This window comes from Tachyglossus aculeatus, chromosome 8, assembly GCF_015852505.1.
Source record: "Tachyglossus aculeatus isolate mTacAcu1 chromosome 8, mTacAcu1.pri, whole genome shotgun sequence".
In the NCBI taxonomy this organism is placed as follows: domain Eukaryota; kingdom Metazoa; phylum Chordata; class Mammalia; order Monotremata; family Tachyglossidae; genus Tachyglossus; species Tachyglossus aculeatus.
The window spans coordinates 2,626,831-2,641,162 of record NC_052073.1 but is presented as its reverse complement, the minus strand read 5'-3'; the positions used below and the strand labels follow the sequence as shown (position 1 = coordinate 2,641,162).

Here is a 14,332-nt window from a genome sequence, read left to right as displayed (position 1 = left end):
AAAAGTAGGGCAACTGGCTTTGATAGGCTTCCTATTGAAGTGTTTCAGGCAGCTGGAAAGGAGTCGGTTAAAGTCCTTACCAAATTATGTCAACGGGTCTGGCTAACCACTCCATGGCCATCTGATTGGAAGAGATCAATTTATGTTCCAATACTGACGAAAGGAGATGGGACTAAATGGGACAATTATCGTACAGTTTCCTCGATCTCCCCCGCCAGCAAGGTGCTGCTAAAAGTCACACAGCGTCGAACGGAGGCCCACACAGAACGCAAATCGGCCGATGCTCAAGCAGGATCCCGGAAAGGACGAGGGACGCGAGATATTACTGCCGATGTCCCTTGCATAATTGAAAGGACCAAGAGAATATCAAAAGGAAGTCAGCATGTGCAGTTTGGCTCAGTGGAAAGAGCCCGTGCTTTGGAGTCAGAGGTCCTGGGTTCAAATCCCGGCTCCGCCAACTGTCGGCTGTGTGACTTTGGGCAAGTCACTTAACTTCTCTGTGCCTCGGTTACCTCATCTGTAAAATGGGGATGAAGACTGTGAGCCCCCCCGTGGGACAACCTGATCACCTTGTAACCTTCCCAGAGCTTAAAACAGTGCTTTGCACGTAGTAAGCGCTTAATAAATGCCATCATCATTATTATTATTATGTGCTTTATTGATTATAGTTAGGACTCTGACTGCGTGGATCACGAGAAACGGTGGAGCACATTAAGGAAAATGGGTATGCCGGGCCATTTCACTGCATTAATACAGAACCTGTATGACAAACAGGAGGCTACAATAAGAATCTGCTGTGGGGTCGGGACCGTCTCTATATGTTACCGATTTGTACTTCCCAAGCGCTTAGTACAGTGCTCTGCACACAGTAAGTGCTCAGTAAATATGACTGCATGAATAGAATATAGAGAAACAAATTAGTTTCCTATCAGTAAGGGTGTAAAACAAGGATGTATCTTATTGCCTTATCTGTCCATCCTTTACACCGAATACCTAATGGAAGAAGCCGCATTGGATGACTGGAGGAAGGAATATAAACAACCTTTGTTACGCTGATGACACAACCCTTCTAGCAGAAAGTGAAGAAGATTTAAAGGGCTTATTATTAAAAGTTAAGGAACAGAGCAAAAACGTGGGCCTACATTTGAATGTCACGAAAACAAAGATCATGACAGCTGGAAGTTTTAACACACTTGTAGTGGATGGAGAGAAGATTGAAATAGTTGACAATTTCTCTGTCCTGGGATCAATAATCAATAATAAAAGAACGAGTAGCCAAGAAATACGCCAAAGATTAATGTTAGGAAGACTTGCTATGAAGAGCCTGGAAAAAGTCATGAAATGTGCTGCCGTAACAATCGCCACGAAAATACAAATTGTCAACTCTACGGTGTTTCCAGTGACGATGTATGAATCCGAAAGCTGGACAGTGAAAAAACAGGATAGAAAGAACATCGATTCTTTTGAAATGTGGTGTTGGGAGAAGGCTTTTGCGAATACCCGAAAAACAAACAAATTGATTTTGGAGCAAATTAAACCAAAGTGCTCTCTGGAAGGCCAAATGACTTAGATTAGCATATTTTGGACACTTAATCAGGACGACTAATTCTGACAGTAATGGTAGGAAAAGTCCAGGGAAAACGTAGAAGAGGCAGACAGGCAGCTAGATGGATAGAGACCGAAACAACGATAACGGAAGAACCGTTAGAAAGGTTGCGGATTATGGCAGAGGACGGGACGTTCTGGAGAAAGGATATGCAGGGAGTCGCTATGAATCGGAAACAACTCGACAGTACATTATCATCATAATAATAATAAGCGCTTATTGTGTGCAGAGCACTGTACTTGGCGCTTCGGCGAGTACGGTGTAACAATATAACAGACACATTCCCTGCCCACAACGAGTTGACGGCCCTCTAGCAGGGGGATCCCCCCACCGATCCAGGCTCCGTGGCTACCCAGTGACCAATCCGCAGCGAAGTGGACCCCAATTCCCAGCCAGCCTTCCCACCCGGGCACAGGGATTCCCACCCAGGATCCAGAGGAGCACGAGGCCACCGAGGCAAGAGGGCCGAGGAAGGCGAGCGGTGCGGGCGTCTGCTGGGGGACGGTACCTTGTCTGCTGGAGGAGCTCTTTTCGAGGTCGTGCTGCAGAAGGCGGCTGTGGAAGGACGACGGGTCCTTGTTGAGTCTGAATTCGAACGGCTAAAATGATGTTCAACGAAAACGGGGAGGAGGAGGGTCAGAGACACACCAAACAATGCACCCTACTGGGAAACGCTTCCGGGGTTTGGGGAGACTGCAGACTCCAAGCTCGTTGTGGGCAGGAAATGTGCCCGCTCATTATTATGCTGTCCTCTCCCAAGAGCTTAGTAGGGTGCTCTGCACACAGTAAGCGCTCAATAAATACTACGGACTGACTGACTGTCTGAGGCATTTCCTCTGCATCCTGGCTCAGAGATAAGCAGTGGAAAGAGCCCGGGCTTCGGAATCAGAGATCCTGGCTCTGCCAATTGTCAGCTGTGTGACTTTGGGCAAGTCACTTCACTTCTCTGGGCCTCAGTTATCTCATCTGTAAAATGGGGACCAAGACTGTGAGCCCCCCAAGGGACAACCTGATCACCTTGTAACCTTCCCAGCACTTAGAACAGTGCTTTGCACATAGTAAGCGCTTATAAGTCACTTCACTTCTCTGTGCCTCAGTTCCCTCATCTGTAAAAATGGGGATTAAGACTGTGAGCCCCCCGTGGGACAACCTGATCACCTGTAACCTCCCCAGCGCTTAGGACAGTGCTTTGCACATAGTAAGCGCTTAATAAATGTCATTATTATTATTATTATTATTATTACCTGGAGGAATGAGGGGCAGCCTTTCTCACTTTCCTTGATATTGTCACCACACGCCCCATTTAGCCAAATTAACCGTCTCCACCCAGAAGGATCGGGTAACCTATTTTAAAGACTGTGCCACGTCTGACTCTCCTGTCTCTACCCCAGGGCTTGGCAGAAAGGAAGCGCTTAATCAACGCTGTAATTAATTATAAGTTTGAATTAGCAAAGAGTTTGTAAACCAAGGAGCCAACACAGCTCCTTTTATTTATTTTTTTATAGTATTTGTTAAGTGCTTACTATGGGCCAGGCATTGTACCGAGCACTGGGGTAGATAGATAATAATAATAATAATAATAACGATGGTATTTGTTAAGTGCTTACTACCTACAAAGCACTGTTCTAAGCGCTGGGGAGGTTACAAGGTGATCAGGTTGTCCCACGGGGGGCTCACAGTCTTAATCCCCATTTTACAGGTGAGGTGAGAAGTGAAGTGACTGGCCCAAAGTCACACAGCTGACAGTTGGCGGAGCAGGGATTTGAACCCACGACCTCTGAGTCCCAAGCCCGTGCTCTTTCCACTCAGCCACGCTGGGTAGATAGATCTAGACTGTGAGCCCACTGTCGGGTAGGGACCGTCTCTATACATGGCCAACTTGTACTTCCCAAGCGCTTAGTGCAGTGCTCTGCACACAGCAAGTGCCCAATAAATACGATTGAATCTAGGCTAATCATCATCATCAATCGTATTTATTGAGCGCTTACTATGTGCAGAGCACTGTACTAAGCGCTTGGGAAGTACAAATTGGCAACATAATCTAATCAAGTTGGACATAGTTCCTGTCCCACATGGGGCATCCAGGCTTACTCCCCATTTTCCAGGTGAGGTCACTGAGGCACAGAGAAGTGACTTGCCGAAGGTCGCCCAGTAGACAAGTGGAGGAGCCAGGATTAGAACCCAGGTCCTCCTGTGTCCTAGGCCCGGGCTCTATCGATTAGCCCAAGTCGCTTCTCGGGCATCGAGAGGGTCTCGGGGCAAATCGGTCGGTCTTTTCCAGTTTGGAAAAGACCACGGTGGGTCCCCCAGAACCGCTAAGACGGGCCGGGGCTGAACCCCCCCCCAGTGTCTCGCCATCTGGTCGGCACCCCACAAACCTGGCTGCCGAAAACAACGCTCCGCCCGACTGCCGGGATTCCGACGTGAATCGGATACTCTCGTCCCTCCGGAGTTTTAGGTCCGTCTACCACTGTAATCGCTTTGCCAAAGTCCCAACATCCTCTTCACGGCCCCACTGTGGGCCAAGATCCACTCACCATAACACGCGTTTTCCCGGCGGCACAGCAGTTTGGGAGAAGTGAGGACACTGTCATTGCCGTTCTACAGGCAGGGCATTCACTCAATCGAATCATATTTTTTACTCTATTTTTATTTATTTATTTATTTATTTATTTTACTTGTACATTTCTATCCTATTTATTTTATTTTGTTGGTGTGTTTGGTTCTGTTCTCTGTCTCCCCCTTTTAGACTGTGAGCCCACTGTTGGGTAGGGACTGTCTCTATGTGTTGCCAATTTGTACTTCCCAAGCGCTTCGTACAGTGCTCTGAACATAGTAAGCGCTCAATAAATACGATTGATTGATTGGTTGATTGAAGCAGCGTGGCTCAGTGAAAAGAGCCCGGGCTTTGGAGTCAGAGGTCGTGGGTTCAAATCCCGGCTCTGCCAACTGTCAGCTGTGTGACTTTGGGCAAGTCACTTCACTTCTCTGGGCCTCAGTTCCCTCATCTGTAAAATGGGGATTAAGACTGTGAGCCCCCCGTGGGGCACCTGATCACCTTGTAGCCTCCCCAGCGGTTAGAACAGTGCTCTGCACATAGTAAGTGCTTAATAAATGTCATTATCTTTTAGACTGTGAGCCCGCTGTTGGGTAGGGACTGTCTCTAGACGTTGCCAATTTGTACTTCCCAAGCGCTTAGTACAGTGCTCTGCACATAGTAATACGGTCAATAAATACGATTGATGATGATGATGATGATTGAGCGCTTACTGTGTGCACTAAGCGCTTGGGAAGTCCAAGTTGGCAACATATAGAGACGGTCCCTCAGTGGGCTCACAGTCTAGAAGCCTGGCACGCATCCCAAAAGTGGCATATCACATTTCACAGAGTTGGCTGCAGATTCAGTGACGGACCGCCACCGCCTCCGACTTCCAACTCCATGCCTTAAACTAGCGGGAATGCTATTTATTGGGCACCTACTGACTGCCATGCAGTGTCCTCAGCACTTGAAAATTGCAATAATAATAATAATAATAATGGCATTTATTGAGCGCTTATGATGTGCCAATCACTGTTCTAAGCGCTGGGGAGGTTACAAGGTGATCAGGTTGTCCCACGCAGCGTGGCTCAGTGGAAAGAGCCTGGGCTTTGGAGTCCGAAGTCATGGGTTCATATCCCGGCTCTGCCAATTGTCAGCTGAGTGGCTTTGGGCATGTCACAACTTCTCTGGGCCTCAGTTACCTCATCTGTAAAATGGGGATTGACTGTGAGCCCCCCGTGGGACAACCTGATCACCTTGTAACCTCCCCAGCGCTTAGAACAGTGCTTTGCACATAGTAAGCGCTTAATAAATGTTATTATTATCCCCATTTTACAGATGAGGGAACTGAGGCATAGAGAAGTTAAGTGACTTGCCCAAAGTCACACAGCTGACAGTTGGCGGAGCCGGGATTTGAACCCATGACCTCTGACTCCAAAGCCCGGGCTCTTTTCCACTGAGCCATGCTGCTTCTCTAGGACTGTGCTCCTTCCCTTAGGCCACGCTGCTCCCTAATTAAGCCTCACTACTAAATGTTTCCTTTAAAATCAATTTTTTTTTCCTTCTCTAGGGTCACAGTGGGCTGCTGCACAGCCATCTGGAGATGGATTCGGTTTAGACTGGGAAAGCTGCAGGCTACAAAAGAAGCACAAGACAGGTTGCCTGCCCACAGAGAGCTTGACCCTAACGTCACCCCACGGTTGGTAGGGGGGTGGAACGACTCCCTCTCGGTCAGTGTGAAACCCCCTTAAACCTCACTTTGTTTCTCTCCGGTAGTGATGACGTCTGGATCACCAGGTGCAGCCCGCAATTCACCTGAAATTTCAAAATTACACTGCCTCAGCAGCTTGCACGGAATTCAAAAATTCAGTAATGCAAAAAGAAAAAAAAAAATTCAGGCATCACGAAGAAGATAAACACTGGCCAGAATAAAACGATATGAGAATGCCAGAAACAGCAATAGAGTCTCCCTTAATGATTTTTTCAGATCAATACGAGCCTCTTTCCTCCTCTCGGAAGCCAACAGCTAGCTCAGAGCACACAGCCAAACCCAAATGAAAGGTTCCGGCACACGGCTAATTTCTACAGGCAGCGTTGAACTGTCTCTATCTTATTTTCCAATACACCAGCCAAGATTTTAGCTCATCGGATTACCTATCGTCTGCCTTGAAGCTGCCATACGAAAATTCACCACTTTCCCAAATAAGACTTTTCCCCCGAAATTCCTGGCAAACCATTTTCAAAAGTTCATAAAGTCTCACTCGTCCCCTCACAGTGGTGGTCTTTAATCCGAGGTCGAGGCCCTACCAGCTTTAAGGGCAAGGGTCGTCAGGGCTCGTCAGAAGACCTGGGTTCTAATCCCGACGCCGCCACTTCTCGGCTGTGTGACCTTGGGCAAGTCATATAACTGTGAGTCCACTGTTGGGTAGGGACTGTCTCTATATGTTGCCAACTTGTACTTCCCAAGCACTTAGTACAGTGCTCTGCACACAGTAAGCGCTCAATAAATACGATTGATTGATTGATTGATATAACTCTAGTCTGTAAGCTCGTTGTGGGCAGGAAATGTGCCTGTTTGTTGTTATATTGTACGTTCTGCACAAAGTAAGCACACAGTAAGCGCTCAAGGAATACGACTGACTGAATAACTTCTCTGGGCCTCAGTTCCTTCATCTGTAAATTGGGGATTTGATACCTTCCTTAAACTGTGAGCCCTAGGTAGGATAGGGACTATCCCTTCAAGGCCCTGCTGAGAGCTCACCTCCTCCAGGAGGCCTTCCCAGACTGAGCCCCTTCCTTCCTCTCCCCCTCGTCCCCCTCTCCATCCCCCCATCTTACCTCCTTCCCTCCCCCACAGCACCCGTATATATGGATATATGTTTGTACATATTTATTACTCTATTTATTTATTTATTTATTTTACTTGTACATATCTATTCTATTTTTTTTTATTTTGTTAGTATGTTTGGCTTTGTTCTCTGTCTCCCCCTTTTAGACTGTGAGCTCGCTGCTGGGTAGGGACTGTCTCTATATGTTGCCAACTTGTACTTCCCAAGAGCTTAGTACAGTGCTCTGCACACAGTAAGCGCTCAATAAATACGATTGATGATGATGATGACTATGTCTGACCTGATTATCTTATTATGTCTCCTAGCCCTTAGTACAATGCTTGGCACCTGGTAAGAACTTGACAAATACCCCACTTTTTACTACCAATTACCATCATCGGTCTCCCCTCGTACGGGACCAAATGTGGCTTCGGGCCGTTACCGGCTCCATCCTGCCCCTACCCGGGCAGGCACTCTGGTGAGTGGTGATGGCTTGGACGCCCCAATCGCTAACCAATGCATACCCACCTACCCTTATTCTCCCCCCTTTCAAAGTCTTCTGGAAGGTCCAGCTCCTCCATGAAGCCTTCCCTGACTACTCCCTCCTTTCCTCTTCTCCCATTCCTTTCTGCGTCTCCCTGACGCACTCCCTTTCTTCATCCCCCCTCCCAGCCCTCGGGTATGGGGCATATCCGAATTGTATTCATCTGTATTATTTATTTATATATATTATATATTTATTTATTTTACCTGTACATATCTATTCTATTTCTTTTATTTTGTCAGTATGTTTGGTTTTGTTCTCTGTCTCCCCCTTTAAGACTGCGAGCCCACTGTTGGGTAGGGACTGTCTCTATATGTTGCCAATTTGTACTTCCCAAGTGCTAGTCTGCACATAGTAAGCGCTCAATAAATACGATTGATGATGATGATGATGATGATGAGATTAATATCTGTCTACCCTTCTAGACTGTAAGCACTTTGATGGCAGGGGAGGTTATTATAGTGTGCTCTCCCAAGCACTTAGTACAGTGCTCTGCACAAAGGTCTGTTCAGTAAGGTCGACTGACTGGCTGAGAGACTCCTCTTCAGGGTACCCGGGCAGCCCTGACCACTCCCGGGGAAGCGGCGCGGCCTAAAGAGCATGGGCTCGGAAGTCAGAGGGCCTACGTTCTAATCCTGCCACTTGTCTGCTTTGGTACCTTGGGCAGGGCATATAATTTCTCTGAGCCTCAGTTTCCTCATTTGTAAAACGGAGATTCGATACCCGTTCTCCCTCCTTAGACTGTGAGCCCCACGTGGGACATGGACTTTATTCAACCTGATTATAATAACAGTGGTATTTTGGTACCATAATAATGATGGCATTTGTTAAGCACTTACTAAGTGCCAAGCACTGTTCTAAGCACTGGGGAGAGACAGGAGGCCTTCCCAGACTGAGCCCCCTCCTTCCTCTCCCTCTCCTCCCCCTCCCCATCCCCCCCGCCTTACCTCCTTCCCCTCCCCACAGCACCTGTATATATGTATATATGTTTGTACGTATTTATTACTCTATTTTATTTTGTTAATATGTTTTGTTTTGTTGTCTGTCTCCCCCTTCTATCAATCAATCAATCGTATTTATTGAGCGCTTACTGTGTGCAGAGCACTGTACTAAGTGCTTGGGAAGTACAGGTTGGCAACATATTGAGACGGTCCCTACCCATCAGTGGGCTCACAGTCTAGAAGGGGGAGACAGAGAACAAAACAAAACATATCAACAAAATAAAATAAATAGAATAGATATGTACAAGTAAAATAGAGTAATAAATATGTACAAACATATATACATATATACAGGTATATATGTAGACCGTGTAGACTCTAGACCGTGAGCCCACTGTTGGGTAGGGACCATCTCTATATGTTGCCAACTTGTACTTCCCAATCAATCAATCATATTTATTGAGCGCTTACTGTGTGCAGAGCACTGTACTAAGCGCTTGGGAAGTACAAGTTGGCAACATATAGAGACAGTCCCTACCCAACAGTGGGCTCACAGTCTAGACAAGCGCTTAGTACAGTGCTCTGCACACAGTAAGCGCTCAATAAATACGATTGAATGAATGAATGAACAAGGTAATCAGGTTGTCCCACGTGGGGCTCACAGTCTTAATCCTCATTTTACAGATGAGGTAACTGAGGCCCAGAGAGGTCAAGTGACTTGCCCAAAGTCACACAGCTGATCGGATTAGAACCCACACCTCTGACTCCCAAGCCCGGGCTCTTTCCACTAAGTCATGCTGCTTCTCTTATAAGCATAATGGTAATAATAATAATAATAATGGCATTTATTAAGCACTTACTATGTGCAAAGCACTGTTCTAAGCACTGGGGAGGTTACAAGGTGATCAGGTTGTCCCACGGGGGGCTCACAGTCTTCATCCCCATTTTACAGATGAGGTAACTGAGGCCCAGAGAGGTCAAGTGATTTGCCCAAAGTCACACAGCTGATTGCATTAGAACCCACACCTCTGACTCCCAAGCCCGGGCTCTTTCCACTAAGCAATACTGCTTCTCTTATAAGCATAATGGTAATAATAATAATAATAGCATTTATTAAGCACTTACTATATGCAAAGCACTGTTCTAAGCCCTGGGGAGGTTACAAGGTGATCAGGTTGTCCCACGGGGGGCTCACAGTCTTCATCCCCATTATACAGATGAGGTAACTGAGGCCCGGAGAAGTTAACTGACTTGCCCAAAGTCACACACCTGACAGTTGGCAGAGCCGGGATTTGAACCCATGACTTCTGACTCCAAAGCCCAGGCTCTTTCCACTGAGCCACGCTGCTCACGCTGGCAATGGTAATGATTAGCTTGTCTCTACCTCCCAGCTTAGTATGGTGCCTGGCACATTTTAATCGCTTAATACTACTATCAATCAATCAATTAATCGTATTTATTGAGCGCTTACTGTGTGCAGAGCACTGGACTAAGCGCTTGGGAAGTACAAGTTGGCAACATCTAGAGACGGTCCCTACCCAACAGTGGGCTCACAGTCTAAAAGGGGGAGAAAAAAAAATAAAAAATAAACTCCTGGAGGTCACATGAAAATAGTACTTAGCTACCACCTGGTGTGATGGACGTGGGGCTGTGGGGAGACAAAAGAAAGGGGACGGTGCAGAAAGCACCTTGGATGGGAATCGGAGATGGGAGAATCCAGGGAAGAGGAGCAGGCGGGAAGGGGGCTTAGGGGAAAAGTGATGGTTGAGGGGCAGGGGGAACAGGAGATGAGAGGGAAGACGGCAGGAAAGCATCCTTTTGTCTAAATTCAGTCCAACAACATCATCATCAATCATATTTATTGAGCGCTTACTGTGTGCGGAGCACTGTACTAAGCGCTTGGGATCAAGGGGAGCCGGGGCTGTCGGAGAGGTGGAGAGGAGTGGGCTCCCACAGGTCTCCCGGTGGGGCGGATGGGGGGTCGTTCCCTGAGAAGGGCCTCGACGAGCCCACTGTTGGGTAGGGACTGTCTCTATATGTTGCCAACTTGGACTTCCCAAGCGCTTAGTACAGTGCTCTGCACACAGTAAGCGCTCAATAAATACAATTGATTGGTTGATTGATTGACAAAATCAGACGGCAGCGCCAGCCGCCCCCGGATTCATTCATTCATTTCTTCAATCGTACTTATTGAGCGCTTACAGTGTGCAGGGCACCGGACTAGGCGCTTGGAGAGGACAATTAGGCAACAAATAGAGTGTGAGCCCGTTGTTGGGTAGGGATTGTCTCTATCAATCGTATTTATCGTATTTATTGAGCGCTTACTGTGTGCAGAGCACTGTACTAAGCACTTGGGAAGTACAAGTTGGCAACATATAGAGACGGTCCCTACCCAACAGTGCGCTCACAGTCTAGAAGGGGGAGACAGAGAACAAAACCAAACATATTAACAAAATAAAATGTACAAGTAAAATAAATGAATAAATAGAGTAATAAATACGTACAAACATATATACAGGTGCTGTGGGGAAGGGAAGGAGGTAAGGCGGGGGGATGGAGAGTTCCGAACTGTACTTCCCAAGCGCTTAGTCCAGTACAGCACCTGTATATATGTATATATGTTTGTACATATTTATATTTATTACTCTTTATTTATTTATTTTACTTGTACATATTTATTCTAATTATTTTATTTTGTTAATATGTTTTGTTTTGTTCTCTGTCTCCCCCTTCCAGACTGAGCCCACTGTTGGGTAGGGACCGTCTCTACGTGTTGCCAACTTGTCCTTCCCAAGCGCTTAGTCCAGTGCTCTGCACACAGTAAGCGCTCAATAAATACGATTGAACGAATGAATGAATGCTCTGCACACAGTAAGCGCTCAATAAATACGATTGAAGGAATGAATGAATGAAATAGGGACCGTCTCTATGTGTTGCCAACTTGCACTTCTCAAGCGCTTAGTCCAGTGCTCTGCACACAGTAAGCGCTCAATAAATACGATTGAACGAATGAATGAATGCTCTGCACACAGTAAGCGCTCAATAAATACTATTGAATGAATGAATGAATGCTCTGCACACAGTAAGCGCTCAATAAATACGATTGAAGGAATGAATGAATGAAATAGGGACCGTCTCTATGTGTTGCCAACTTGCACGTCCCAAGCGCTTAGTACAGTGCTCTGCACACAGTAAGCGCTCAATAAATACGATTGAACGAATGAATGAATGCTCTGCACACGGTAAGCGCTCAATAAAAACGATTGAAGGAATGAATGAATGAAATAGAGACAATCCCTACCCAACAACGGGCTCACGGTCTAGAAGGGGGGGAAGACAGACAACAAAAACGAACAAAACGAGTAGCCAGGCATCAATAGCATCGATATAAATGAATACTATTCTAGACGTATACACGTCATTAATCAAATAAACAGAATTATTGCTATGTACACAGTGCCATGGGACGGGGAGGGGGGTAGAGCGGAGGGAAGGAGTGAGGGCGATGGGGAGGGAAAGAGGAAAGAGCCCGGGCTTTGGAGTCAGAGGTCATGGGTTCGAATCTCGGCTCTTCCACATGTCTGCTGTGTGGCCTTGGGTAAGTCACTTCACTTCTCTGAGCCTCACTTCCCTCATCTGTCAAATGAGGATTAAGACTGTGAGCCCCGCGTGGGACAACCTGATCACCTTGTATCTCCCCTCCCCCAGCGCTTAGGACAGTGCTTTGCACGTAGTAAGCGCTTAACAAATGCCATCATTATTATCATTATTATTTTTAGACTGTGAGCCCACTGTTGGGTAGGGACTGTCTATGTTGCCAATTTGTACTTCCCAAGCGCTTGGTCCAGTGCTCTGCACATAGTAAGCGCTCAATAAATACGATTGATGATGATGATGATGATGATGATTAAAAGGGGGGGCTCAGTCCGGGATGAAAACAAGGCGGGGAAGGGAAGGGTGGGGATGGGGGATGGGGAGGAGCCCCGCGGGCCCGAGGCTCACGGTCTAGAAGGCGGGGGAGACAGACAACAAAACCGAACAAAACGAGTAGCCAGGCATCAATAGCATCGATATAAATGAATACTATTCTAGACGTATACACGTCATTAATCAAATAAACAGGATTATTGCTATGTGGGACGGGGAGGGGGGTAGAGCGGAGGGAGGGAGTGGGGGCGATGGGGAGGGGAGGAGGAGCAGCATTGTGGCTCAGTGGAAAGAGCCCGGGCTTTGGAGTCAGAGGTCGTGGGTTCGAATCTCGGCTCTTCCACATGTCTGCTGTGTGGCCTTGGGTAAGTCACTTCACTTCTCTGAGCCTCACTTCCCTCATCTGTCAAATGAGGATTAAGACTGTGAGCCCCGCGTGGGACAACCTGATCACCTTGTATCCCCCCCCCCCAGCGCTTAGGACAGTGCTTTGCACGTAGTAAGCGCTTAACAAATGCCATCATCATTATTATTATTATTTTTAGACTGTGAGCCCACTGTTGGGTAGGGACTGTCTATGTTGCCAATTTGTACTTCCCAAGCGCTTAGTACACATAGTAAGCGCTCAATAAATACGATTGATGATGATGATGATGATTAAAAGGGGGGGGCTCAGTCCGGGATGAAAACAAGGAGGGGACGGGAAGGGTGGGGATGGGGATGGGGATGGGGATGGGGATGGGGCTGGGGAGGAGCTCCGCATCACCTACGTTGCTCGTCGGGGCCCGGCCGGGGCCGGTGCGGTATTTCCCGGGGATCATGGCCAGGCCCGCCGCTCCCGCCCGCCGGGAAGCTCCCGGTTCCGCCTTGGCCCACTGGGGTCGTCACCATGGCAACCCTTTTCTGGCTGCCATGGATACGGCGACTTCCGGTCCCCGCCATGGCCTCAATCAATCAATCAATCAATCAATCGTATTTATTGAGCGCTTACTATGTGCAGAGCACTGTACTAAGCGCTTGGGAAGTACAAATTGGCATCACATAGAGACAGTCCCTACCCAACAGTGGGCTCACAGTCTAAAAGGGGGAGACAGAGAACAGAACCAAACATACCAACAGAATAAAATAAATAGGATAGAAATGTACAAGTAAAATAAATAAATAAATAAATAGAGTAATAAATATGTACAACCATATATACATCTATACAGGTGCTGTGGGGAAGGGAAGGAGGTAAGATGGGGGGATGGAGAGGGGGAGAGGAAGGAAGGGGCTCAGTCTGGGAAGGCCTCCTGGAGGAGGTGGGCTCTCAGCAGGGCCTCGGCCGGCTTGGCGGCTTCCCCGGCGGTTCGCCCCTCCTTTAGGCCCTCTTAGCCCGCAGCCGAGGGCGGGGAGGACGAGGAGGATGAAGAGGATGAAGAGGGCGACGAGGGGGAGGGAGGAGCTGGAGCGGGAGGGGATGGGGGGGAGAGGATGGGGAGGAGGCCGGAGCGCCAGCATCTTGGGTGCCATGGCAACCACCACTGCTGGTCCCTCCTTTCCGCCCCGCCGCTGCCCGCAGCAGCTCAGGGTCCCCTTTCGAAGCTCCCCTTTCATTCATTCATTCATAATAATAATGATAATGAGGGTATTTGTTAAGCGCCTACTCTGTGCAAAGCACTGTTCTAAGCGCTGGGAGGGTTACAAGGTCGTGGGGCTCACAGTTTTAATCCCCATTTTCCAGATGAGGGAACTGAGGCGCAGAGAAGTGAAGTGACTTGCCCAAACTCACACAGCTGACAGTTGGTGGAGTCGGAATTTGAACCCATGACCTCTGACTCCAAAGCCCATGCTCTTTCCACTGAGCCACGCTGCTTCTACCGATACCATCCATCCATTCATCCCTCGATCCATCCATTCATACATTCATTCATTCAATCGTATTTATTGAGTGCTTACTGTGTGCAC

The 14,332-nt window shown here is 47.7% G+C and overlaps 1 protein-coding gene across 1 annotated transcript in view; it reads right to left on the bottom strand.

Moving 5' to 3' along the window:
- The window catches only part of LRRC49 (leucine rich repeat containing 49), a 111,744-nt gene extending 98,506 nt beyond the window's left edge, over positions 1–13,238 (bottom strand). Inside the window, exons 1-3 of the mRNA XM_038750563.1 lie at positions 13,156–13,238; positions 5,904–5,960; positions 2,115–2,205 (exon numbers count right to left, since the gene is read on the bottom strand). Of these exons, the coding sequence (XP_038606491.1) occupies positions 2,115–2,205; positions 5,904–5,960; positions 13,156–13,206 (199 nt within the window). The 5' untranslated portion in view covers positions 13,207–13,238. The remainder of the gene's footprint in view (positions 1–2,114; positions 2,206–5,903; positions 5,961–13,155) is intronic.
- Between the last annotated feature and the right edge of the window lie 1,094 nt (positions 13,239–14,332).